General features: G+C 41.3%; 1 protein-coding gene across 1 annotated transcript in view; it reads left to right on the top strand.

The window, feature by feature from the left end:
* LOC122794261 (forkhead box protein A2-like) overlaps window positions 1-25029 on the top strand; it is a 183101-nt gene extending 158072 nt beyond the window's left edge. Inside the window, exon 2 of the mRNA XM_044062516.1 lies at window positions 23245-25029. Within this exon, the coding sequence (XP_043918451.1) occupies window positions 23245-24417 (1173 nt within the window). The 3' untranslated portion in view covers window positions 24418-25029. The remainder of the gene's footprint in view (window positions 1-23244) is intronic.
* The last annotated feature ends 225 nt before the right edge of the window (window positions 25030-25254 follow it).

The following is a 25254-nucleotide window of genomic DNA, read 5'->3' as shown; positions in this document are numbered from 1 at the left end:
CACACACACACACACACACACACACACACACACACACACACACACACACACACACTGACAGATATGAATTATATACCAACACACAGACACTCGGGAGAAGGCTGGCACAGGTTCTCCAGCAATGCCCCCTTCTGCCCAGACTATAAGGTTGTACTGACTGACACCAACCATCCTTATCAGCTACTATAAAGGTGCTTACCAAAGGGTATCCAATTCTACTGTGCAATTTTATTATTATCCAGTTGGTACGAGTGACTAAGACTTGAAGGCTATTTAGGAGTGGCCTATACAGTGTCACCAAATACATGCGAGTACTCTTAAGAACTTAAATATCTCTACACACAAACCAGCCACAGTTAAAAGGTTTAAAATATTTAATAATAATAATAATAATAATAATAATAATAATAATAATAATAAAAACACAGGACACTACTCGTGAATTTAACACAGTAATAATAGGGAGTTCAGAAATCACAGGAAAATGCTTTAAAACAATATTGTAGGACAGTCTGACATGAATATAGAAAACAGCTAGACTAATCTGGCTATATATCTATCTATCGCTAAGAGAAATACTAATATCTAAATAACTTTACTTACAGAGCAAGGCACAGTACTGGTGAGTTGTTAACAGGTCTGAAGACAAACACAAAATGCTATCTCTTTCTCTGATAGATAGTCCTTAAATTGATAATACACATTACTGCTGAGTCATTTCAGATTACATCATTGTTGTTGCGTCTCTGATTTAGTTCCCAGGCTAACAGAACTCAAAATTTAACATTTCTTTTTGATCTGCACCTGCCAGGAAGCTACAGCAATAAAAGACACTTTATATGTGAAACCTAGTAATTATCTCGGTCTTAGGACAATAGAAAGAATTTCTACCTGCAGACATCCTGTCTCCAAGCTTGAGATCACACACAGTGGTAAAATCCTTTACTTATCAACTTTCTTCTAGCAGGGTGCACTGTGGTTACATTTTTGAAGCTCAGAACATAACAGTTTTCTTACACTTGTCAAACAAGCCTGTGGATCATGTTAATATTTACAAGGACATATAATTATTTATAAAATTCTATCTAGCTAGGCTGGCAGCCTTCACAACAGTATTAGTGTAGTCATTAATGTACCTGCACTGTTTGTTTGCCTAACACTTAGTTATCACATGCCTTTCTTAAATTCTCTCCCTACTACCTCATTTTTTATTTTCAAAAATCAATTTAACATTTTTCATTTTTGTATGTAACTCTAGGGGCAATGCCTAGTTTCAAGTCAGACCAAAAATGTTGAAAATATTTCTCCAGTACCCCTCCAAAATACTGCTAACCTGGTAAGTATCACAATGTATTTTGAAGGAAAAAAAATGCATTTCCCACCACCACAGTACAATGTCTGCAAATACTAATGCTGATGCAGCACCCATTGCTACACATGTTGTCTGCCTGTAATATCCCCCCTCAAAATAAACAAAATTGTTACAAATGACCAGTTCCATAAACTAGTAATAATCTTAATTTCATTACAAATGGCAAGAGTCAACTAGCATGTGTACCTAGTCAAAAAAAAAAAACTCTTTTAAGTGAACCATCAATAAGTTGAGCAAGTGCTTTAATATTAGACCCTCCTGCAGCTACAGTTGGCCATACTGGAGGAACCTTAATTGATATTTGCACTTTCGGTATACCTAACAATGTCAAAATCTGTGGGTTTCTAACTCTAGGATAGTCCATGAACTTAAGAGTGAAAGTGTAATCCAAAAATAAATCCTGTAATGCTAAATCCACCTTTATATATGCAATATTACCCTCATTCTTAGATACAGGAATAAAAAAATTCATTATGCAAGTAGTCCAACTCCTTACCATTGTACAACAGGTTATCCATATAACAGTTTACATTTTTACAGATTTATTTTTATACTTGGAGAACTTACGATGTACTATTATATACATATACTATTAAATATACAACTGTCTAATCATTGAGGGAGTTTTAAAATGATGTTATCAAATGTTTTAGGTAAGTAGCTTGTCAAATTAATTAAATGATTGTTTCATTTAATTAGTTCATAAAATTTTCATTTTGATTGGATGATGTTTTTGTATATATATATATATATATATATATATATATATATATATATATATATATATATATATATATATATATATAGGGTTTTTCATTAAATTGTTTTATCATGATGAAGTTCTATTACATGTGGGAATGGAAGTGCTTAGGGATTAAAATTAAATGTATTCTGTTGACTATGGATTAAAATTAAATGTATTCTGTTGACTACATTCAAGCTTTTTTTATGTGGTTTCTGGTTATAGTTTTGGTTGGATTTGTAAGATGCAGAGATGCTTGAGTTTTATTCTGTGTAACAGTTAAACAGATGGAGAAAGTAATATATATGTAGACACTCAGACTGAATTATGTTAAATTACGTAAAGTAATTTTAGGAAACCATGTATATTGTACAAATGTATACATTAATTTGGATTTGGAATGCCTATGCTGAGCAGATCCGTGGCTAATCTGGCTCCCGGCACCACTTCTTGATTGGGCTTACCTCAACACTAGGTCTTTTTTCTGATTTGGCATTCCTCCCTCCTAAGAAGGCATCATGTCCTCTGTTTCACACCCTCATGTTCTGTGTGAGGAGCAAGAAAAAAACATCTGCTCTCCAAAATGTTACTCCTTCATACAAGGGAAGAGTGCCAGATCCTCTGTGCCATGCCCTCATGTACCAAGTGAGGAGCAAAAGTAAAGATTTGATGTTCTTCGTGTTTCACCATTTGTCCTGGGTAATGAGTTCCCAGCCTTTTGCCTATAAAGCAATCTTTCCCCCTAAAGGAGCAGTCAGTTGAGAAGTGCTTGGAAGTTTTAAAGCTAAGTCATTGAGACAGTTTACCATGGGGGGAGTCTTACTACTCCCTGAAATGGAAGTGGGTGCCCCTCACTATTTAGTCCTGTGCGTACCCTGGGACTGAAGCCTGGGTGTTCTGCTGGTTCTGGGTTTGGACTGAGAAGGCCTGGCAGAGGCAGGACAAGACCAAATATTTGGGTTATCTGCTTGCAGTAGCCCTCAGTCAGCCTGATTATCAAAGTCTTGGGTCCTGCGTCGGTTGCTGTCTCATCTTCTGTGATGTCAGGCAGTCAGGGGTATAAAGCATGCAGCTGATGCCATTACATCAGTATTTCTTGCTGTGCAGTTCCCAAAGCAGAAGCAGTTCACAAGTGCCTGTCGGACGACTCCTGAAATTTTCATTTTCGAGTTTCAGAACCAAAGTCTTCAACTAAAGCTCAGTACCCCATTGGGGAAACTTTTTCTTGCTCTAAACCGATGCCAGTAAAAGTCAATAATTGTATTTCTTGTGGAAAGCAAATACCTCACAAAGATTTTCGTTCATACTGTATTCCTTTCCTATGCCCTGACCACAATGTGCCTCACTGCTGGTTTTGTGCCTTATTTAAGCAACAAACTATTCGTTGTCGGTATATTTACGCTTCGAAATATTTTGGTACTCAGTTCAATTATCCAGATATGTCTGCGGTAAGCCATCTGACTACCAACATTCTGAAAAAACTCAAAGATAAAGACAGAGACAGGCTGCCTAGGTCCAAAGCTGCTGACGACGCTTCTCCTAAGCCAGTCACCAGTTCGCCGGTACTCAGTGAGGCGCTTTTGCAGCCCCTGATATCCTCTACTTCAGATTCGCAGGCCTCTACTGAGACCCATTCGGAGTCCAGTATGCCGCGAGATGCTTCAACTATGGAACCTGTGGATATGTCTACCTTTGATGGGTCTGGAGCCGCTGTGCAAGCACCGGCTTCTGAGGGTGTATTAAGGCCTACTGACTTGCATATTAAACCGATGCCATCTTCTTCTTCAAGGCCTAAAACTCAAACTATGCCCAGAAAGCTGACTCCCAGACTGCATGGTCAGGCCTCTATGCCTAAAAAACAGATGATGAGAATGGCTGAAGACCTTATTACTTTAATCAGGGGAAGCCAACCTTTCCCCTCTAAGAGACCTAGGACTGAATTTGCTTATGATACTTCTGACCAGGAATCTGAAATTTCTGTTTCCTCTGATGACCAGGATTTACCCTTAACTACCTATGAGGATTCTGATGCAGAGGACTCTATTCCCTTTGTTTCCCCCTCAGAGGATTTCTCTTTTAGTGAAACCCTGCATACTCTTAGGGAGCACTTTCGCTGGGAAAGCCAGGATTACTCTGATTCTAAAAAGAGGCTTAGGGATTTCTTACTCCTGCCCCAGCACAGGCCTTTAGTTATCCCTCCTGTACTAGACATTGTTGAGGATGCCTTTTCTGAATCTAGCTTAGCCCCTGACTCTTTACTTTCTGCTCCCAGAAAACCTGATGGATATTACAGGGTTCCTGACTCTCACAAATTCCTTTTTAAAAATCCTACTGCGGATCCTGAGACCATTTCACAGGGACCCATGGGCATCAAGGCTACTACTGCCAAAAATCCTACCCCCTCTGATAGAGACTCCAGGGTGCTGGATAGATGGGGTAAGAAAGTATACACTTCTGCAACTTTGGCCATTAGGGCCTTAAACCACTAGTTTCATATGTTAAAGTATCAGCAGCATATCATTGGATTGCTTAAACAGAAAATAATGTTGATTCCTGACTGTGCTGAAAGTAAGGATTTACAGGATTTTAATGCATTCTGCTGAACAGGTTGGAAAGCATACTTTGCAATGTGGTTTTGATTCACTAGAGGCATCCTGCAGGGCTGCTGTCACTGGGTCTGTACTTAGAAGGCATGCTTGGCTTAAGGAGCAATCTTTGCCAGATCATGTTAAAGCTAAATTGCTGGATGCTCCCTTAAGTCAGGACCGCCTGTTTGGCAACAAAGCAGAATAAGTTCTTAAAAAGATGGAGGAAAAAGCTAAATCTATGCAAACTGTTAAAGATTTCCTACAAGTGCAACCTTCAAGATTTAGTAGGCATTGGCCCTCTAAGAATTGGTCTTGTCCTCCCTCTTCCAGGCCTTCTCAGTCCAAACCCAGAACCAGCAGAACACCCAGGTTTCAGTCCCAGGGTACGCACAGGACTAAACATTGAGGGGCTCCCACTTCCATTTCAGGGAGTAGTAAGACTCCCCCCATGGTAAACTGTCTCAATGACTTAGCTTTAAAACTTCCAAGCACTTCTCAACTGACTGCTCCTTTAGGAGGAAAGATTGCTTTGCAGGCAAAAAGCTGGGAACTCATTACCCAGGACAAATGGGTTTTAAATATAGTTTCCCAAGGATACAGATTTCACTTCCACATGTTGCCAACCCCAAACAGTTGGCCAGATCTACCTCCAAATCAGTGGGCAGAGGCTCAAAAGCAAGCACTCTCTCTTTTAAGCATAAGGGCTATTCAAACTGTACCGGAAGAGGAAAAGGGACAAGGTTTCTACTCAAGACTTTTCCTGGACCTTTCTATATTTAACACCTTTTTGGTGATTCCAAAATTCAAGATGCTAACTCTTCACCAGTTGCCTCCTATGCTATGCAAAGATGCCTGGTTGGCAACACTGGATTTAAAAGAAGCCTACCTGAACATCCCAATCAAGGAATCTTGCAGAAGATACCTATGCTTCAAAGCAGGCTTCATGCACTATCAGTTCTCTATCATATCCTGGACCTGTCTACTCTAAACACCTTTTTGGAGATTCCAAAATTCAAGATGCTGACTCTTCACCAATTACTTCCTATGCTAGGCAAAGATGCCTGGTTGGCAACACTAGATTTAAAAGAAGCATACCTGTACATCCCCATCAGGGAATCTTGCAGAAGATAAGCACTTCAAAGCAGGCTACATGCACTATCAGTTCTCTGCACTGCCCTTTGGCTTATCTACTGCGCCCAGGGTATTCACAAAGTGGCTAGCTCCAGTCATTGCATTTTGCAGGCAAAGAAATATTCAAATATACCCATACCTGGACGATTGTCTAATTCAGGCAGAAAGCCAGGACTTACTTTTGAATCATCTGGCATTTGTACAAAAGGTGCTAACTTGTCTGGGGTACACCATAAACGAAAATAAATCACATCTGGTACCCTGTCAACAAATTATATTCCTGGGAGCAAGCTTGAACACACCTTCCCAGATGGCTTTCCTCACTCCAGAGAAACAAATTCATTTGACAACTTACTTCAAACTAATGGCCTCAAAATCCCTGCTATCTGCAAGTCAAATACTGCAAGCCTTGGGGTTCATGGCCTTCTGCATTCTACTAATTCCATATGCAAAACTGCATATGAGGAAACTACAATGGCATTTAAAAAGCCTATGGTGTCAACATTCTCAGGATCTAGAAGCAATGATTCCTATTATAACTTGCGTACAGGTAGAGTTCCTTTGGTGGGCAGAGGCCTGCCACCAAAACAAGGGACTACCATTCACTCTACCCTCTGCCACCCAAACCCTAACAACAGACACATCAGACTATGCAAGGGGGGCTCACCTGGCAGGGAAGTGCATTCGGGGCAAATGGAAACCAAGTCAAATGCACCTGCATATCAATCAAAAAGAAATGTTAGCTGTACAGAATGCTCTGACAGCCTTCAAGGACCACATTCTTCCAGGACAATTAATGGTAAGGACGGACAATACCACTGTTATGTGGTACATAAACAAGCAGAGGGGTACCCATTCTTACCCCCTCTGCAGACTAGCCATGGCTCTGTGGAACACAGCCTTGAGCTGCCAAGTCCATCTACAGGCTCAATTCCTGCCAGGAAAACTAAGTACACTGGCAGACGAACTCAGCAGAAATCTCATGGACCCACATGAGTGGAAACTGGAACCAAAGATTTTCAACATTTTGATAAACAAATGGGGGAGCCCAGATATAGACCTGTTTTGCCTCCCCCCAGAACTACCAGTTGGACAAATTCTGCACAAGGACTCCCCACAAACAAGCTTGGAAAGTGGATGCTCTATCCTTCAGCTGGAAAAATCCATCAGTTTATGCCTTTCCTCTTCTGCCTCTCCTCTTCAAAGTACTACAAAAAATCAAACAGGACAAACCAAGGATGATACTGATTGCACCAGAATGGCCATGCCAACACTGGTACCCTCTCTTATGCATTTTGTCACTGCTGGCTCCATGGCAACTGCCTCAGACCCCTACCCTACTGTCACAGCAGGAGAGACAGATTCTGCACCCTCAGCTTCAAACCCTGACCCTAGCAGCCTGGCTAATTTCCTAATCTCTCCATTACCATCCCTCAGTAAACAAGTGTTGGATATCATTTTGGAGGCAAGAAGGCCTAGTACTTGAAAATCTTATGCTGAAAAATGGAAAAGATTCTGTGCCTAGAACCAAACTCAAGGGATGGGCACAGCAGCACCCAATTTACCTCAGATTCTTCAATACTTAACTGAGATGCTTCACAAGGGCCTTTATTTTTCCTCCATCAAAATTCACGCCTCAGCCATTTCAGCTCATTACAACACAGTACCACCCCTCTTCTCTCATCCACTGCTCAAGCAGTTCCTCAGAGAGGCCAAAAACTTAAGTCCACCCAGGAGAGCCCCAACTCCAGCCTGGGACCTTAACTTTGTATTGGAAAAACTCACTCTTCCTCCTTTTGAGCCAGCTGCAAGTGCAGAGTTAAAATTTCTTTCTTGGAAAACAGCCTTCCTTTTAGCAATTACTTCAGCAAGATGGGTATCTGAACTACAGGCCCTTATGGCAGTGGAGCCTTTCATCATCTTTCATGCGGACAGGGTTTCCCTCAGAACCAATCCCTCCTTCATGCCCAAGGTGGTATCCAGTGTGGCTCTTAATCAGTCCATTCATTTGCCAACCTTCTTTTCTAATCCACAGAACAAAGGGGAAAGGATTCTGCACTCCTTAGACGTGCACAGACAACTTAGATTTTACTTGGACAGGACTAAACCTCAAAGGAAATCTGAACAACTGCTGGTAGCATTTGCTGCAGGGGCAGAAGGGAAGGCTATTTCAAAGCAAACTATTTCTAAATGGATAGGCCATTGCATTCATTTCTGCTATAAGCACCATGGAAAACCTACCCCACAGGGGATTAGACCCCATTCAACCAGGGCTGGCTCTACCTCTGCAGCCTTTCTCAAAGGTGTACCTACCAGGGACATCCTAGAAGCTGCTACCTGGAGTTCTGTACATACTTTCACCAAGCATTACCATTTACCAATTTTCTCTAAACCCAGAGTTGGCTTTGCCACTGCAGTCTTGCAGGGCCTTATAGCTGGTCCTAATGCTATCTAAATTCCTCCTCCCATCATTAGCTTTGGGAATCTACCCAAATGTGATGACTGCAATGGTGAAACACGAAGAACATAGTACAGTTGTGTACACTTAGCATAAATGTAGATGTTCGAGTGTATTCACTGTTGCAGTCCTGGTTACCCTCCCTCCATCCCCCTGACTTCTTTTGGCTATACCTGTACTCTCTTTTACTATGCTTAAAAGCTTTTTGGTGTATTTACTTTTTTTGTTGGAGGTGTAACCTTGTTTATACATATTAGTTGGTCTTGAATTCCCGAAAGTGCAATAAGCCCTTTAAGACAATATACATACCTATACTTGTGAATGGAGAGGAGTTTTCTGGGCGGTTTGAGATCTTTTAAAACCGGTGCCAAATTCTGCTTTGCACTGTTAATCTGAAAGGGTTATGTGAAATGCTGTATGCAAGCTTATACTGCCAGTTGTTGAGTCTGCTGTGGATCGTAACTTTGTGGAGCAGATTTGTGGCACTTGTGGAGACCATTGTTCAGGTAACTGTTTGTGACAGAAGCTGTTTTCCATTTCTGAAGAAGGTGGAGTGTGTCTGATGAAAAGCCTATGCGTGGTGCTTAATAAAAAGTTAATGTGTTCTGGAGTTACGGATTGAGTAGGGTTGCCACCTTTCCAAATGGCCAAAGTGGGACATTTGTTCTACAAACATCAGATTTTGCAGGGAAAAACATACCCACGGCCAGTACAAAGGACAGAACGTCAGTTGTTTGCCTGAATAAAAGTTTATTCTTGTAGCATTTTTGTTCCTTATTCTGTGTCGTATAACATGTAGGTGTTTCAGATACAGAATAACTGTTTTATGCAACTATTACATACAATATAGAAAATACTTTTGTCCTAAAATCTCAGGACATTTGCCGTTTTCTCACAATATTTTGCAGGACACAACTGCCCAAAGAGGGACTGTCCCTCGCAAAGTGGGACAGGTGGTAACCCTAGGATTGAGTGATTTCGTACTATAGAGTAACCCGTTGGTTTGGAGTGTATCCAGTTTTTTTCTTTACACAGTTTCTTTTTGTCGAGTTTGGTTTTATATATATTTAATTGCTTCCCATTAGGGGGGCACCTGACATCTGGGGCAAGAAAAACTGATGTAATGGCGTCGGCTGCATGCTTTATACCCCTGACTACCTGACATCATGGAAGATGAGACAGCAACCGATGCAGGACCAAAGACTTTGATAATCAGGCCGACTGAGGGCTACTGCAAGCAGATAACCCAAATGTGATGACTGCAACAGTGAATACACTTGAACATCTACATTTATGGTATGTACACCACTGTACTTTCTCCATTCTGGTGCTCCTCCCTCCTAAGGAGCACCTAGTCTTCTATGTCATGCCATCACATCTATGTAAGGAACAAAAATAAAACACACTCCTTATAAGTGGTACTCATCTTTAGATAGTTGTCGTCATAAGAGACCTAAGTACTTATGCAAACATATCCCTGTTGTATTTAATCATTATGTTTTCAACATAGTCAGGAAGTCATTTTATCTGGCCCAGCTAAATTCCGAAAGAATATCTTGAAGGTCCGAAGAAGTCATCCTTGCCCAGTATTGCTCCTATATTCAGGTGTTGGCTCTACAGCTGCTGCCCACCACATATTATCTCTTATAATGCTAGTCTTACAAGTATTGACATCAATGGGCAGGTGCCTTACTATGCAGCACCTTATTTACACTATGCCTGACGTACAGCTATCTCTTTATCCAATGTCATTGTTACCAGCACTGAAGGAAGGAAAAGGTCTCAATTCTAATTATGTTATCTGGGCAGACATCTTCTCCCCAGGGTGCTTATTAAGATGTCAGTTTTCCTATTTGCTGTAGTATTCCAGAAACATGGGATCTTTCACTCTTTGACCTCCAGTACAGACCATCATTTTTTTCTGAATCCATGGTTCCTTCTTTGTTCTTTGAGCCCTAACCTTGTCTATCACCTCCGCTTCCTACTTTGCTGAGGTTTACCTTCCCACCCATGCCTTCTAGGCTACAGCTACACATATGCAAGAAAGACCATCACAGTTACCTATTTCAGAGTGTCTGGAAATAGAGCACAAGACAACACAGTGACCAGAACAAGGCATACTCACTCACAGTCAGACTGCAGCAGAAAGTTCGATAAAAGCAGAAGCAAATGTGCTCAGTTCTATTTGAGTACAAGTGGAAACAAATGGGATCAATTGTATTAACTTTGGTGAGCTGTAATGTACCACATACATTTTTTTCAGCACCACAGACTACAGCACAAAAATTTGTCTGTGTGGGAGTTTTGTTGGTAATAAAACCTAAAGCAGCTGACATAAAGGTCTTTGTAGTAAAAACAGTTCATAGGATCATCGGAGGTTACTAGGCTATCGGCCCGGTGGTCATTCCAAGCCTAGCCATTTTATCCCAATGTAATACCGTAGATGCTCTAGTCAATACCCAGGATTGCATTTAATAATGACTGCCCATGTCCAGGAGGGTTGTGGGTGCTACCCTGGTAAGAATTTATGGTGCCCGATCCATTCATCCAGTCCATATTTCTTTTGAACAGTGTCATAGAGGTGCTCTGCTTTACATGAATTGGCAGCCTATTCTAAAGATGCAGAAATCACTGGGAGACAAATCTGTCCCTCCAACACATCCTATTCAAGTCTCAGACCATATTTAGATCCCAGGAATGGGTAGCACTAGTCCCATTTGATTTACGGATGTGTAGTAAATTCTTTAGGTTTGGGTCAGAGATTGCTCTGCAAGCCAGGTGTAAGTCTCCCCTAAGAAATCTGTACAATACTGAGTATAGTGACAGTGACGTTATTTGGTATATGTATAAAGCATGTGTTGGAGGCCCTTGATCTTCTTAGTTAGAAACCTCCGAGGTCTCTCCAATTGCTGCAGGTGCTTTGTACGATACATGCCAAAAGGGTCATTATACTCAGTTATGGGCCTGAATAGTGACACGTATAGAGGGATTATAACCTCCTTTGTTCTAGAGGTGATATCTTTGCTAATCAAGTGTGCTATGTAGAAAGCCTTCCTTACTAGAGCAGACACACAGTTGTCAAACTTAAGGCCACAGTCTAGTTGTGATCCCAGATCTGTTACCACTTCATAGGTACATAGGGTATTGTTGTTAATTTGATAGTGTGAAGGGACATTTTTTTTACCAAAGGGAATGATGATGCATTTCTTTGCATTCACTTTGAGACCATGATTAAGTTACCAGTTGTTGGTCTGTGTAAGACCCTCCTGATGTATACTAACATCATTTGGGAATTCAATAATTGCACCCAGTTTGCAGTCGTTTGCAAACTTGGTCAACCACAACTCCTTAGTTTTGGCCTTCACTTCTGAGAAGTATATACCAAACAGTAGGGGGCCCAGCACTGACGCGTAAGGCAGCCTGCTGGTGACAGGTATGCTAGTTGATGTGGAATCAACCACTTTGATAGTGTGTGACTGGTTTGGGTGCCACTTGGCAACCCATCTTACAACAAAGGGGCTCACATTCAGTTTGCCAAGTTTATCGGTAATTCCTGAGTGTGGGATTGTGTCAAAGGCCTTTGCCAAGTCGAGGATATACTGTGTGTATATATTTTCCCTCATCAATGACCCTGGACACATTTTCAAAGAAATCCACCAGGTTTAATAGGCAGGATCTGCCCTTGATGAAACCAAATTGGGTCGGATCCAGGGTTTGGAGGTTGCCTATGTCTTTATTTATGAGGTCCATGATGATACGTTCCATGGCTTTAAAGATGCGAAGATTTTAAAATAAAAGTTCAGTTATACCAAAGCACAGCAATGTATGCAGTCTAACTAAAACATAACAAACAATACCTTGAAGTAATTCAGATAATAAATGCAAAGAAATTACAAAGTCTCAGGTTCTGGTCCACCTCCAGGTAAAAAAGCACTGAGGATTTCCTCTGACAAACAGTTCTTGGTAGTAACTTCTCTTTTCTAGAGACTCCTTTGTCTTTTGATTAGGACTGTGCAGCTCATGCCTTTAATCCACTTTGCTCTGACAGATTTACTTAAGTGCCTGAGATACTCTGAGTAGCCCTTAAAGTGGTATCTGTCACACATATAAGCAGTGAGCAGAACACATGTACAACTTATGGGAGAGTAGGTGCTCATGCTCTTTGTTGGTCAGAACCAACACGCTGTATTACAGTGTGTGTGTGTGTGTGTGTGTGTGTGTGTGTGTGTGTGTGTGTGTTTGTAGGTATACTGTATGTATGAATGTATGTGTGTATGTGTGTGTATATGTATGGGTCCCTTGAAACTTTGAAGATCATATGGTCAGGACTATATGATCAAAGTTTTGAAACTTTGAACGTTTTGAATGGAGATCGCGGAATAGCATAGAATGGGAAACTTACTCTTTTCCACAATGTAGTATGATGTGAGAGTTGGTATATTTGATTAGCAGGGGGGTGGGGGGTGCAGGGGGGGTTTGCCCAACTGCAAAAATGTGAAAAATAGTTCTTTTTAATGCTTGGAAGTTCTGAAACTTCGATCATATGGTCTCAGCCATATGAATTTTGAGGTTTTGGAACTTTGATAATCTGACATTGATCCATATATACATGTACATGTAATGTGCAGCTGTCTACCTCAAAAGCTCAAAATGTGGAGAAATCCTTTGCTTCTGACAAAGGCTGATGAAAAATATGTTTGAAGTTTTAAGTGTCACTAGCCCCACTCAGAGCCCTGTATGCTTTTCATAGGGTTTGGCTCACTACACGTTGTTATGTCTAAAATTAAAACTGCCCAAACCAACAGCACTCATTATCATGCCTTATCTCCAGTTTTGTATTATCAGATGACGAATGTTACAGATAGGGAGATGAGCCCTCCTGGCTTTTTAGTGTTTTATAACCAAAGCGTGGGCAAGCAGTGTCATAGTCGGAGTGCTGCCTAAAATTCTCTTTCTCCTTCTCCCCCTTCGGCTCAGTACTGCCCTTGTCAGATTTTCCCTCTATCAAAATATCCGAATAAGAAACAGTGAAGAAATTCTTTCAAGAAAATAGCCGTCCATGAGATAATGTAAGATGAACAAGAACCGACATATTTTTCTAGACACTCTTTAACAGGACATTTTACACTTATGCTCACCCGTCGTTAACTCATCTCATGTCTATCCAGAGGAAACTTAATATGCTTTCTAAACTTTCAAGACATGTAGCTCCACATAAAGGTGGAAACTGTCAAAAATATTCATTAATTTCCATGTGGGAGTCAGCTGACGTCAGTTTTGCACTCTTTCCTTTGCTCTTACATTTACTGCAAAGGTGTTTACAAAATACATGCAGATAGAGGCAGCCTTGTACAACTACACATTATTAATCTGGTTCCTTGTTTGTATGACTATATCCTGTCAGAGAATATTTGTCATTATCATCATGCAAATTAAGTCTCTACCCTGCATTTCTCACTACTTGGGGATCACTCAGTACTTTGAAAATACCTAACTCATGTCTTTGCAAATCTTCACTTCCTAAGGTTCTCTATAGATCCCAGATTTGTCAGGCATTTGTTACCCCTTGACAAGCTTCAGGACATTTTTTAAAAGCAGTGCAGGTTCAATCCCTGTCTTTCCTCCAGTCTATGTCTTAGGCCCTTAAGCTAAATGCAGGCTTCAGTTTTGATGGTCTTACATGCCAAATACAGTATGAGAGTTTTGCAGTGGGTTTTAATAGTATGCTGGTCAAAGCTATTGGAGGCTGCTGTCTGAATTTCAGGCCTTTACAGAAACTCTGGTGAACAAACAATTCCTTCCCCCTTCCCCATCTGTAGTAGTGACCACAAATACCTAATCTTTATCATGGGGAAACACTGCCCTGGCAACACAGAATAGGGTATGCAGTCTACTCAGGAGTGTAGTTTATACACTAATGTTTGTAGATAATGGTTGCCCTTCTCTCCTTAAAACTTTGCAGGAATAGCTCACAAAAGGCCACATTTCCATTCAGCTACACAACATGGCAATGGTGTGGTAAATCAACAGGCAGGCAGGAATTCTGCATAGGAGACATTAACGCTTGTGAGTTGGCCTTCAAGAGTAGACATTTTCTCTTTCTTTCTTTCTTTTTCTTTCTTTCTTTCTTTCTTTCTTTCTTTCTTTCTTTCTTTCTTTCTTTCTTTCTTTCTTTCTTTCTCTGCAGTCCTCATTCTCAATGTGCCTATCTGGCAAACATAGCAGGTTTACTTGATACCTTATGAGTACACTTTGAGTCTTTTGACAATCAAAACAGTATTTCAGAAGTGACACCATTCATTCAAGGATCCTTTCACCTATCAAACCAAAAGCAAGTGTCCCAGGTAACTTTCTATAATTCCTGCTTTTAGTCACTGCCTGAATTTTTTTCCTTTACCCTAGTGATGAAGCTTATTTTCAAAGCCAGACAGTCATTGGAGAATTTGACTGTGGTGGTTTCTTAATGGCCCAGGAAAATCAGGCTTTCCATGGTGCACCAGTTTCTTATGGCCACCATGCTTTGAATTCCTGTTCAAAAGACCCTGTTGACTCACCCCACTGAAAGATTCCATTGTAATCTCTGTGGTCTTAAACCAATGACATGGTTGTTTTTTTTCATTCGGTCTTAGGTTAGTGGATTTTTCTTTGAAAATGGTGTTGCATCATTTCCTCTTCTCATCATCCTTCCATGCAAGACAGAGACAAATGCAATTTTTTTTGTTTGGAGTTTGACTGCAGCATGGGTCCTACTTTAGCTCTTTTTTACTAAAGCTGCACAGTATCTCTTAAGAGTGTTTTGAAGGTGGTCTCAGGTACTACAAAGTTAAGGTCCATTAAGTGTCTGTTTCCAGTTTTTATGCAGGTCAAGAGTCGTAAACACTGGCATATTTTTAAAGCTTTTAAGCCATTCTTTTTTTCTTTCTTATGATTTTAATTATAGATCTAGTCTCCATGTAGGACATTTATTTCATGTTATGAAAAACTCTCCCTTCCTTTGTTCAAGTCACCTTCTCCAATTCATACCTCCATTTTAACAGTTGCAATCTGTAGATGTGTTGTCAAAGGTCAAATGGTGAGATTGTACAGGTTGATATAAAATGACAACTTATTTGTTAAGGAGATTCATCAATTAATATGTATGTTTGCTTTGAGGGGGCATACCTCTCAACTGTCCAGATTTTTGCAGAATGTCCAGATTTTTGCCTCATGTGCTTGGTCTATTACTCATAATATTTGTGTTTTTCTGGCAAATTACTGGGATGATCTGATGATTGAAGTCACTAAATAATGGCATACATTTGAGTTTCAGACTTCAAATCTTTCAGAAAATATACATTAACACAAACCCTGTTACTGTAGTAACTATCTTATGTTTATAAGAGCAATATTTAACATTTGTACCTATTTTTGGTCCTTTGTTCCCCCATTTTGTCAGGCCTTGTCCAGATTTCTTACACTAAGACATTTGAGAGGTATGTGAGGAGGGACCCTATACATTTATTAATGAAAGTCATGGAAGAGGTTGTGGGCCTGTAAAATGATCATTTTGTACCCATTTTAAAGATTGAATTCCCATTCTGAGCAATATGCAGGTGGAAATAGTATAGTAAGGAAAATTAATAGCACATTTGATGTGTCAACCCCTATACTTACAGTCCCTTATAGTAAGGATGTTTTTAAATGCATTCATTCTGTGAGATATAACTGGGATATTAATATTCCCTGATGATTTGAAAAGTCTTTTGAGAATTACCTCAGTTTATAATAAAGGAAAAAAACATCAAATCCCTTTTAGTGACTGATACGGACAACAGGAAATTCATGTTTGTGCAGGGGATTATGAAGAAATGTGTGTTCTGTAATGTTTGCAGGTTTATACACGAAGGACCTTACATTGGCATTGACAGCTTTACAACAACCATTCCCTGTCCAAGGAGGCACAATTGCAACACAACCCGTGTTGTTTACCTTGCCACTTCCTGCAATGTTCCTGCAGTCTGATGAAGTACCTTGTATGACGTGAAAGCGCTTATCTCTTTTTTTACGAATAAAGTTTTATTTTTTAAAAGTTCTGCCATATCAAACTGGTTCTTCTTTTTTGTGTTAATTCACTGTTTGGTTGTGAAACAATTTTTTTATCCGTTTGTACTAGTTTGTTTTACAACCAGTTGAAATGTTAGTACTGTAAAGCATTGGCGGATACATCATGTAAGTGTATTTTTGTGTTACAGGTTTTATGTGTGAAGCCATCTTTATTTTCAACAAGAAAATAAAGACCAAGAAAGTCATTCTTTATTAATTCTACTTTCATGTCCATAGTGACTGCAAAAGCTACTAAGTCAGTTTGGCCAGTTTCTCTTCTTTTTCTCACTGTTGTCTAACCAAGGAAAGTATGTCTTTCCTCATATAGATATACACCTGCGGTTTAGGTACTTACTGTACAACCTTTAAGAAAGGAAGAGAAATGTCATGATGTCCTTCAAGGATGCATCTGCAGTCATAACAAATGGGTTGTCCTGTCGTCAGGCAGCCCTTCGGTCGGCCGGATTCCAAAGTCTGGGTCCGGCTTCGGCTGATGCCGCACTTCACCCGACGTCATCTCTGCTGGTCTTCAGGTATAAAGGCATCAGCCAACGCCATTTTCCTCAGTCTTTCTTGCCGCGTGGCGCCCGAAGCAGAAGCTGTTCGCAAGTGCCGGTCGGTCAGATCCAGAGATTACTACTACCGAATACTACTTCAAAGACTTCTAAAAAGTTAAGTACCCCGTTGGGGACTCTTTCTTGCCTCAGCCGATGTCAGAAAAAGTCAATAACTGTTTAACTTGTGGGAAACAAATACCTCATAAAGATTTCCACTCTTACTGCCTGCCTTGCTTAGGCCCAGACCACGACGTAGCAGCCTGTTCGCCTGTGCTTCCTTCAACCGGCGACAGCTTAGGCGTCGGTCGGAGTTTGCTGAACAGTTTTTCGGCTCAGATTTTGCGTACATTATGCCGTCGGATCCTCCGACTACCCAAATTGTTAAAAAACGCAAAGAAAAAGACCGACACTCGCAGTCCGCGGTTTCGGCCAAAACCACGGTTAAGCAAGCCGCGAGTGTCTCGGTTTCGGCTGAAACCGAGAAAACCGGTCAATCTTCAGCCGAATCCATGACTACTACTGAGGCTCCTGCTACCTTAGTTGAATCGGCCTCAGAAGTTTTGCCTACTACTGTGGTTCCTAGTGATTTATCAGACACCATTCCTTTGGATGTCTCTACCCCAGCACGTGGTGCTGCTAGGCCTCCTGCAGCCATGTCTATTAAGGCCTTTGCCAGGTCTAAAGCAGCCAAAACTGTTAAGTCAGTGCCTGCTAAGCCCCCCTCACACAGGCCCACTTCTAGTTCACAAATGCTTACTCTGGCAGAGGATTTAATATCCTTAATTAGGGGATCCCAATCTCACCCAGACAGGGCCTCTCAGCCCCCAGAAAAGAGACCTAGAGCAGAGCCCCCCGAGCCAGTGTCCTCTGATGATTCTTCGGATGACTCAGACATTACAGACCAGCCAGAGGCTCCTTTTTCTACTTATGAAGATTCCGATGCTGAAGAATCCATTCCATCTGCCTCTCCACCAGAGGAATTTTCCTTTGGGGAAACCTTACATGCCATGAGAGAACAATTCCAATGGCAGGGACAAGATTTCTCAGATTCAAGAAAAAGGCTTAGGACATTTCTGCACTTACCACAACATAGGCCCTTAGCTATACCTCCAGTACTGCCTGTTGTGGATGATGCATTTAATGATGTTTGCACTGCTCCTGATACTTTACCTCCAGCCCCTGCCAAACCAGATAGATTTTACAGGGTGCCAGACACTCATCACCACCTATACAAGGCCCCACTTGCAGATCCTGAGACTATATCCCAGGGGCCTAAGGCAGTAGCCTCGACCTCAGCAAAAACCCTATTCCTTCTGAAAGGGAATCCAGGTCCTTAGAGATGGGGAAAAAGTTTACACCTCTGCTACTCTCTCAGCTAGAACTTTAAACTGTCAGTTTCATATGATCCAATACCAAGAGTTTATGCTTGATCAGTTAACTAAGAAGCTGTCCACTGATGACTCCTTAGATAAGAAATATGTTTTAGAAATGGTGAATAACATTCAGCAGGTTAGTAACCATTCTTTAAAATGTGGCTATGATGCACTGGAGGCTTCATTTAGATCAGCCATGACTGGCACAGTGATAAGAAGGCATGCATGGTTGAAAGAACAGGTCTTGCCGGATCATGTTAAAGCAAAGCTGTTAGATGCTCCTATGGATAAGGCCAGTCTATTTGGTACACCTGCTCAGCAAGTAATGAAGAAAATGGAAGAGAAGGCAAAATCTGTACAAACAGTTAAGGATTTCTTACAGGTTCAGCCCCCAAGGTTTAGCAGGAACTGGCCTGCCAAAAATTGGTCCTTTCCAGACTCCTCAAAATCTCAAAGAGGCAGGAATAGACGCTCTAGAGGCAGAAATCAATCCAGAGAAGGTGCCTACAGAGGATGACAGTGGCAAGGCAATAACCGAGGCACACACAGCCACTGCCACTGCAACAGGACAATCACAGTGACTTGGCTCTGACACCGCCTACCAGGGAGCAAATAACAGCACCTTTAGGCGGAAAGTTAGCCTTATTTTCGAAAAACTGGCACTATATCACAAAAGACAAGTGGATTTTGCAAACCATAGACCAAGGTTACAGGTTCCACTTCCACACCTTACCAGTAAAAAGAGGAATGCCAAACCTACCTCCAAATCAAAAAACAGAAGCTCTAAAGCAGATAGCGCAATTAACAAAGATAAGAGCTGTGGAAAGAGTACCAATAACAGAACAGGGCGAAGGATTCTACTCCAGACTCTTCCTAGTGCCAAGAAAAGAGAAAAGTTGGAGACCTATTCTCGACCTGTCCGTCTTAAACACATTCATCATTGTCCCAAAATTCAAAATGCTGACCCTACAGCAACTTCTTCCCATGCTGGGCAAGGAGTGTTGGCTGGTAACTCTAGATCTCAAGGAGGCATACCTGCACGTCCCCATACGACCAAATTGCAGAAGATACCTCAGATTTCTTACAGGATCAGAGCATTATCAATTCTCAGCATTGCTCTTTGGCTTATCTACTGCACCCAGAGTATTCACAAAATGCCTGGCATCAGTAATCGCTCACTGCAGGCTACAGGGAATCCAAATTTATCCATACCTGGATGACTGCCTGTTACAAGCGGACAACAAAAGCAAGCTGACAACAGATTTACAAAGAGTCATTTGCTTACTACAAGCCCTGGGATACACAGTCAATTTACAAAAGTCAAGACTGATACCATCCCAAACAAGAACATTCTTGGGTGCCGAATTGGACACAGCAAAACAAATGGCATTCCTAACTGCAGAAAAACAATACAACTCCCTCTTTACTTCTTGGCATTAACAAAGCAGAACAAACTAACAGCAAGAAAAGTACTGCAGGCCTTGGGCTTCATGGCATCATGCATAATCTTGGTCCCACATGCAAGACTGCATATGAGAAAGCTACAGTGGTACCTAAAGAATTTATGGTCTCAACACAGGCACAGCTTAGAAACCGAAATCCCACTAATCCCATGCCTGAAACAGGAGTTCCTATGGTGGGCTCAAGCATGCCAGTCAAACCCAGGCTTGCCCTTCCACAACTTTCAAGCAAGCCAAACCATCACAGCGGACGCCTCAGACCTAGGCTGGGGGGGCGCACATGTTGGACAAATGCATACAAGGATTGTGGACTCCAGACCAGCTGCACCTGCACATAAACCAAAAAGAAATGCTGGCAGTAAAACTAGCAATCCAGAAATTCAGACCATTCCTCAAAGAAGGCCATTTAATGATCAGGACAGACAACACCACAGTCATGTGGTACATCAACAAACAGGGAGGCACTCATTCATACCCCTATGCAGAATGACTCTGGACCTTTGGAATATGGCTCTGAGCTACAACATCCAGTTACAGGCAATATTTGTGCGGGAAAAGAAAACACCCTAGCAGACATGTTAAGCAGAACCACCTCGGATGCTCACGAATGGATGCTACACCCGGACATCTTCAAGGCCATCACAAAGAAATGGGAATGCCACAAATAGACCTATTCGCATCCCCACTCAATCACCAGCTCAAAAATTCTGCACAAGGACATACCACCCACTTGCATGGAAGGTGGACTCTCTATCCTTCAGTTGGAAAGGCCTGACAGCATATGCATTTCCACCTCTTCCCTTGATGCACAAGGTACTACTGAAAATCAAAGAGGAACGCCCAAGGATAATCCTGATAGCTCCGAATTGGCCAAGACAACACTGGTATCCATTGCTGAGGAGCATGTCTCAGGAGAGAATGTGGTCAATACCCTGATGCCTTTGATGTTAACTCAGAACAACTACAACATCATGCACCCAAACCTAAAAACCTTGCAACTGACTGCCTGGAACATCACATAGCAGCAACTAACCCAGACCTATCCCAAAGGGTTAAAGACATTATCCTTGAAGCCCGCAGACCTTCAACAAGAAGGAACTATGCAGGAAAATGGAAAAGATTTGTCATTTGGAGTACTGAAAGAGGAAAAGATGTGTCCAACATAGATATTGCTAACATCCTGGAGTACTTGGCAGAGCTTCTACATACAGGCCTGTCCTATTCCTCCATCAAGATACATGCATCAACTATTTCAGCAGAATACAGCTTCGATCCACCTGTCTTTTCGCATCCTCTACTCAGGCAGTTCCTCAGAGGGATCAAGAATGTAAAACCTCCTAGGAAACCACCATTACCAGCATGGGACTTGAACTTTGTGCTAGAAAAACTGACACTCCCTCCATTTGAACCAGCAGCAACAGCAGATCTTCAACATCTATCATGGAAAACTGCTTTCCTACTGGCAATTACTTCAGCAAGGAGGGTTTCAGAACTACAGGCCTTAATGGCAGTACAACCCTTCCTAATCTTCCATCAAGATAGGGTGTCCATGAGAACTAATCCTACATTTATGCCTAAGGTGGTATCCAGAGTGTCTTTAAACCAGGCAATCCACCTACCTACCTTCTTTCCCAATCCACAGAACAGGGGGGAAAGACTGCTGCATACCTTGGATGTACATAGACAGTTACCCTACTACCTGGACAGAACCAAAGGTCACAGAAAAACTGACCAGCTTTTAGTAGCCTATGCAACAGGAAGGGAAGGAAAAGCAATTTCCAAACAGACAATCTCCAAATGGATAGGAAATTGCATAAGATTCTGTTACTCCTACCACGGAAAACCAATTCCACAGAACATAAGACCTCATTCTACAAGGGCTACAGCCACTACCACAGCTTTCTTACGAGGAGTGGCAACCAAGGACATTATTGAGGTGGCTACTTGGACCTCCGTGCATACATTTGCCAAGCATTATAATTTACCTCTATACTCTAGATCCCGAGCAGGGTTTGCCACTGCTGTACTGCAAGGGATCCTAACTACACCATAATTCTTCTTCCTCCTCCCCTAGTTTGGCTATGGTATTCTACCCATTTGTTATGACTGCAGATGCATCCTTGAAGGACATAGTACAGTTTTGTACCTACCATAAATGTAGATGTCCGAACAGGATAGCATCTGCAGTCAGGATTACCCACCCTCCTTCCCCTCTGTGGTACTCCTAGGGTATTTACCCTCCTAATAGCTAGCTGGAGGGGAGTCTCTTATGGTGTATTTGTTTGTATATATGTACATACATTGTTATTTTTTGTGTTTGCCTTCTACTTTTTTGGAAACATTGGCATTTATCCAGAATTTAGCTTACCAAGAGGGCAACTGGCATCTGGGGCAAGAAACACTGAGGAAAATGGCGTCGGCTGATGCCTTTATACCCGAAGACCAGCAGAGATGACGTCGGGTGAAGTGCGACATCAGCCGAAGCCGGACCCAGACTTTGGAATCCGGCCGACCGAAGGGCTGCCTGACGACAGGACAACCCATTTGTTATGACTGCAGATGCTATCCTGTTCGGACATCTACATTTATGGTAGGTACAAAACTGTACTTTTCCATTGTGAAAGGAAGTAAAGGTTAAAAAGTTACCAAGTAAGAATCTTTTAATGTGCATTCTAATTGCATTGCATTTTGTTATGAGAAAGATGACAGAATCTTGCAAAATCATCCAAAGGCACATTCTGCTAGAGCTGTTTCTACATCTAAATCCTTCTTCTGTAACAGGGATAATGTTCTAACACCTGCTACATGAACTTCCCAGGACACCTTTCTTAAGCAATATAAATTGGACATTGCTTCTAGGTGTATGCCTTTCTTTGAGAAACAAGACCCTGTTCCCTTGGAGCAATTACTCAGGAGGAGTGAAGTTGAGATGCTGTCAGATTGATTTTTGTAGCTGAAGTCCTACTATACCATATAGAAAAGTCAGAGGTACTCACAAGAACGCTAGCTCCACACGCACTCTCGCCATCCTCGTGCTTCATTTCCTTTTCTTTATTTGTTTCTTTATTTCATTTGGTGCAGAACTGGGGGGGGGGGGGGCAATGTATTGTAGAATGGGGAGAAGGGGTAGGCGGTTTGAGAAACGTTTGAGCATTGAGTGGTCCAGATAGCTGTGGTGTAAGTCATATTAATTACTACAATTAGAATGTTACTCACAGATCCAGTATTATGGAAAGTATTGGTAAGTTTCATTTTTACTTAAGTGTAACTAAATAATATTCATCTATAAATAATTTTCATCTACCTGATAGAAATACAGCTGAATACAAAACATGATACCTTAAACAAAATGAATAAAATGAACAGATTAAATATGAAAAAAAAAACAGTCTTGAGAATTTCTAGCAAATGTAAATATTAAGAATGCTGTTAAGGAATGTAGTTCTTGTTTAACTCTGACTCTTATTTTCGATCCTTGCAGGTCTATCCTTCTGTGAGCACAATGAACTCTGGACTGGGTGCCATGAGCAGCATCAACTCATACATGACTCTCAATTCTGTGGGTTCTGCTGGTACAATGAATATGCCATACCCCAGTAATGGACTCAGCAACACTTCATTGTCTGCACTAACACCCTCTGCCATGGGTCTTTCATCAATGACGTCACCCATGAACCCAGCTCTGACGTCTTTAGGGAGTCAAGCACAAACTCTGAACTCATTATCTCCTTATCAGAACATGAGCCAATCCATGAGCCCACTGGCATTTCAGGCATCGTCTATCAACCGACCCAAAGAAATCAGTAAGCCTTACCGACGCACACTGGCTCATGCAAAGCCACCCTATTCCTATATCTCTCTTATTACTATGGCTATCCAGCAGTCTCCGAACAAAATGTTAACTCTCAATGAAATCTACCAGTGGATCATGGATCTTTTTCCTTACTACAGAGAGAATCAGCAAAGATGGCAAAACTCTATCCGTCATTCCCTCTCCTTTAATGACTGTTTTGTAAAAGTTGCCAGGTCTCCTGACAAACCTGGCAAAGGGTCTTACTGGAGCCTTCATCCAAACTCTGGGAATATGTTTGAGAATGGTTGTTATCTGCGTCGTCAGAAACGTTTCAAAATCGAAGATAAAATGAAAAAGTCTTCCTCTAAGTCATCAGCACAAGGTTCCACTTCAAAAAGTCCCGATGGTATGCAGGATGGTCACAGCCCTAATCCTGGCTCTGAAGGTGCTGAATCAGTCCAATCTGATAATTCACATGGTTCTGTGGAGCAAAGAAATCTTGTGCAACTGGATTGCACAGGTGTTCAAAGCTCACCCCAAGCTTCTGAAGCCTCACCTGTACACACATCTCAGGCGATGACCAACCATCTCCTCACAACCTCAATGTCACACTTGGACCTTCAAAATGATCTGAAAATGGACCCTCATTACAATTTTAACCATCCTTTCTCTATCACTAACCTGATGTCTTCTGAACAGAATCACAAGATGGACCTCAAGGCTTATGAGCAAAGCATTGGCTACAGCAACTATAGTGCAGCACATGTAGACAAACATAGCTATGAAACGTCTGCAAGTCTCACTGATACCGGATCGTATTATCCAAGTCTCTACAGTAGATCAGTACTGAATGCATCATAGTGCCTCTCGCATACTAATGAAGTGAAGATAAATGGTGAAGTACAGACAGGCCAAAGCAAGCCAACCAAGGAAAACTATCCATATCATGTTAACTTGCTTTAGCTCAAAGACAGCGTGCTCCAAAATAAACTTTTATTACTTTTTAATATGTGTTTTTTTAACTTCATTGGAGCAGTTTGGTGACACGAAATACATTTCCAGATCCAAAATTTCATTCTCCTGTATCACTTTTACCTAGTACTTTTAGAGATTTATTAAGTTAAAAATGTCATATAAAACAGCCAGACAGTGCCCTAGGATCACCATAAATGCTCCAGACTACACTTTACCACATGTTAGTCAAAGAAGGATATATACTTTTATGTAAGTAACAGGAGTAATCTGAAATCTCCCAATATTATTGAATGAGTATTCTTTCTTTCAGAAGCAGACTGCTGAAAGGTACAGAACCTGGTAAACTGGGATTCTTTTTGGACTCACTTATGAAAGTTTTGCTTTATATTTAAGTATCTGCTTTAGAATTGGGAAATAGAGTTTGTTAATATATCAGAATTTTAGAGATGTGTCTTACGGTTTTATGTGTTTTTGCTAATAAAGGTAATTTAAAATGGACCTGTGCACTATGATTGCTTTGGGCTTTTGGAAATTAATAAAAATGATATGTGTGCTGAAAACAAAATAGTTACAGAAACCAAGTGTCTCCTGCTCTTTTTTGTATTATAAGCTCCCTCATAGTTGAGCATTCTAACTTTCAGGGCTGTCTGTGTGCTAATACACTAATCTTGAAAGATATGGTAGGGTTTGGCCACAACTACTAACACAGTCATTATGCTGTTG

The sequence above is a fragment of the Protopterus annectens genome, chromosome 1.part0 (genome assembly GCF_019279795.1).
Source record: "Protopterus annectens isolate FY-2018-M chromosome 1.part0, PAN1.0, whole genome shotgun sequence".
Classification (NCBI taxonomy): Eukaryota; Metazoa; Chordata; order Ceratodontiformes; family Protopteridae; genus Protopterus; species Protopterus annectens.
This window is presented reverse-complemented; position numbering and strand designations above follow the sequence as displayed.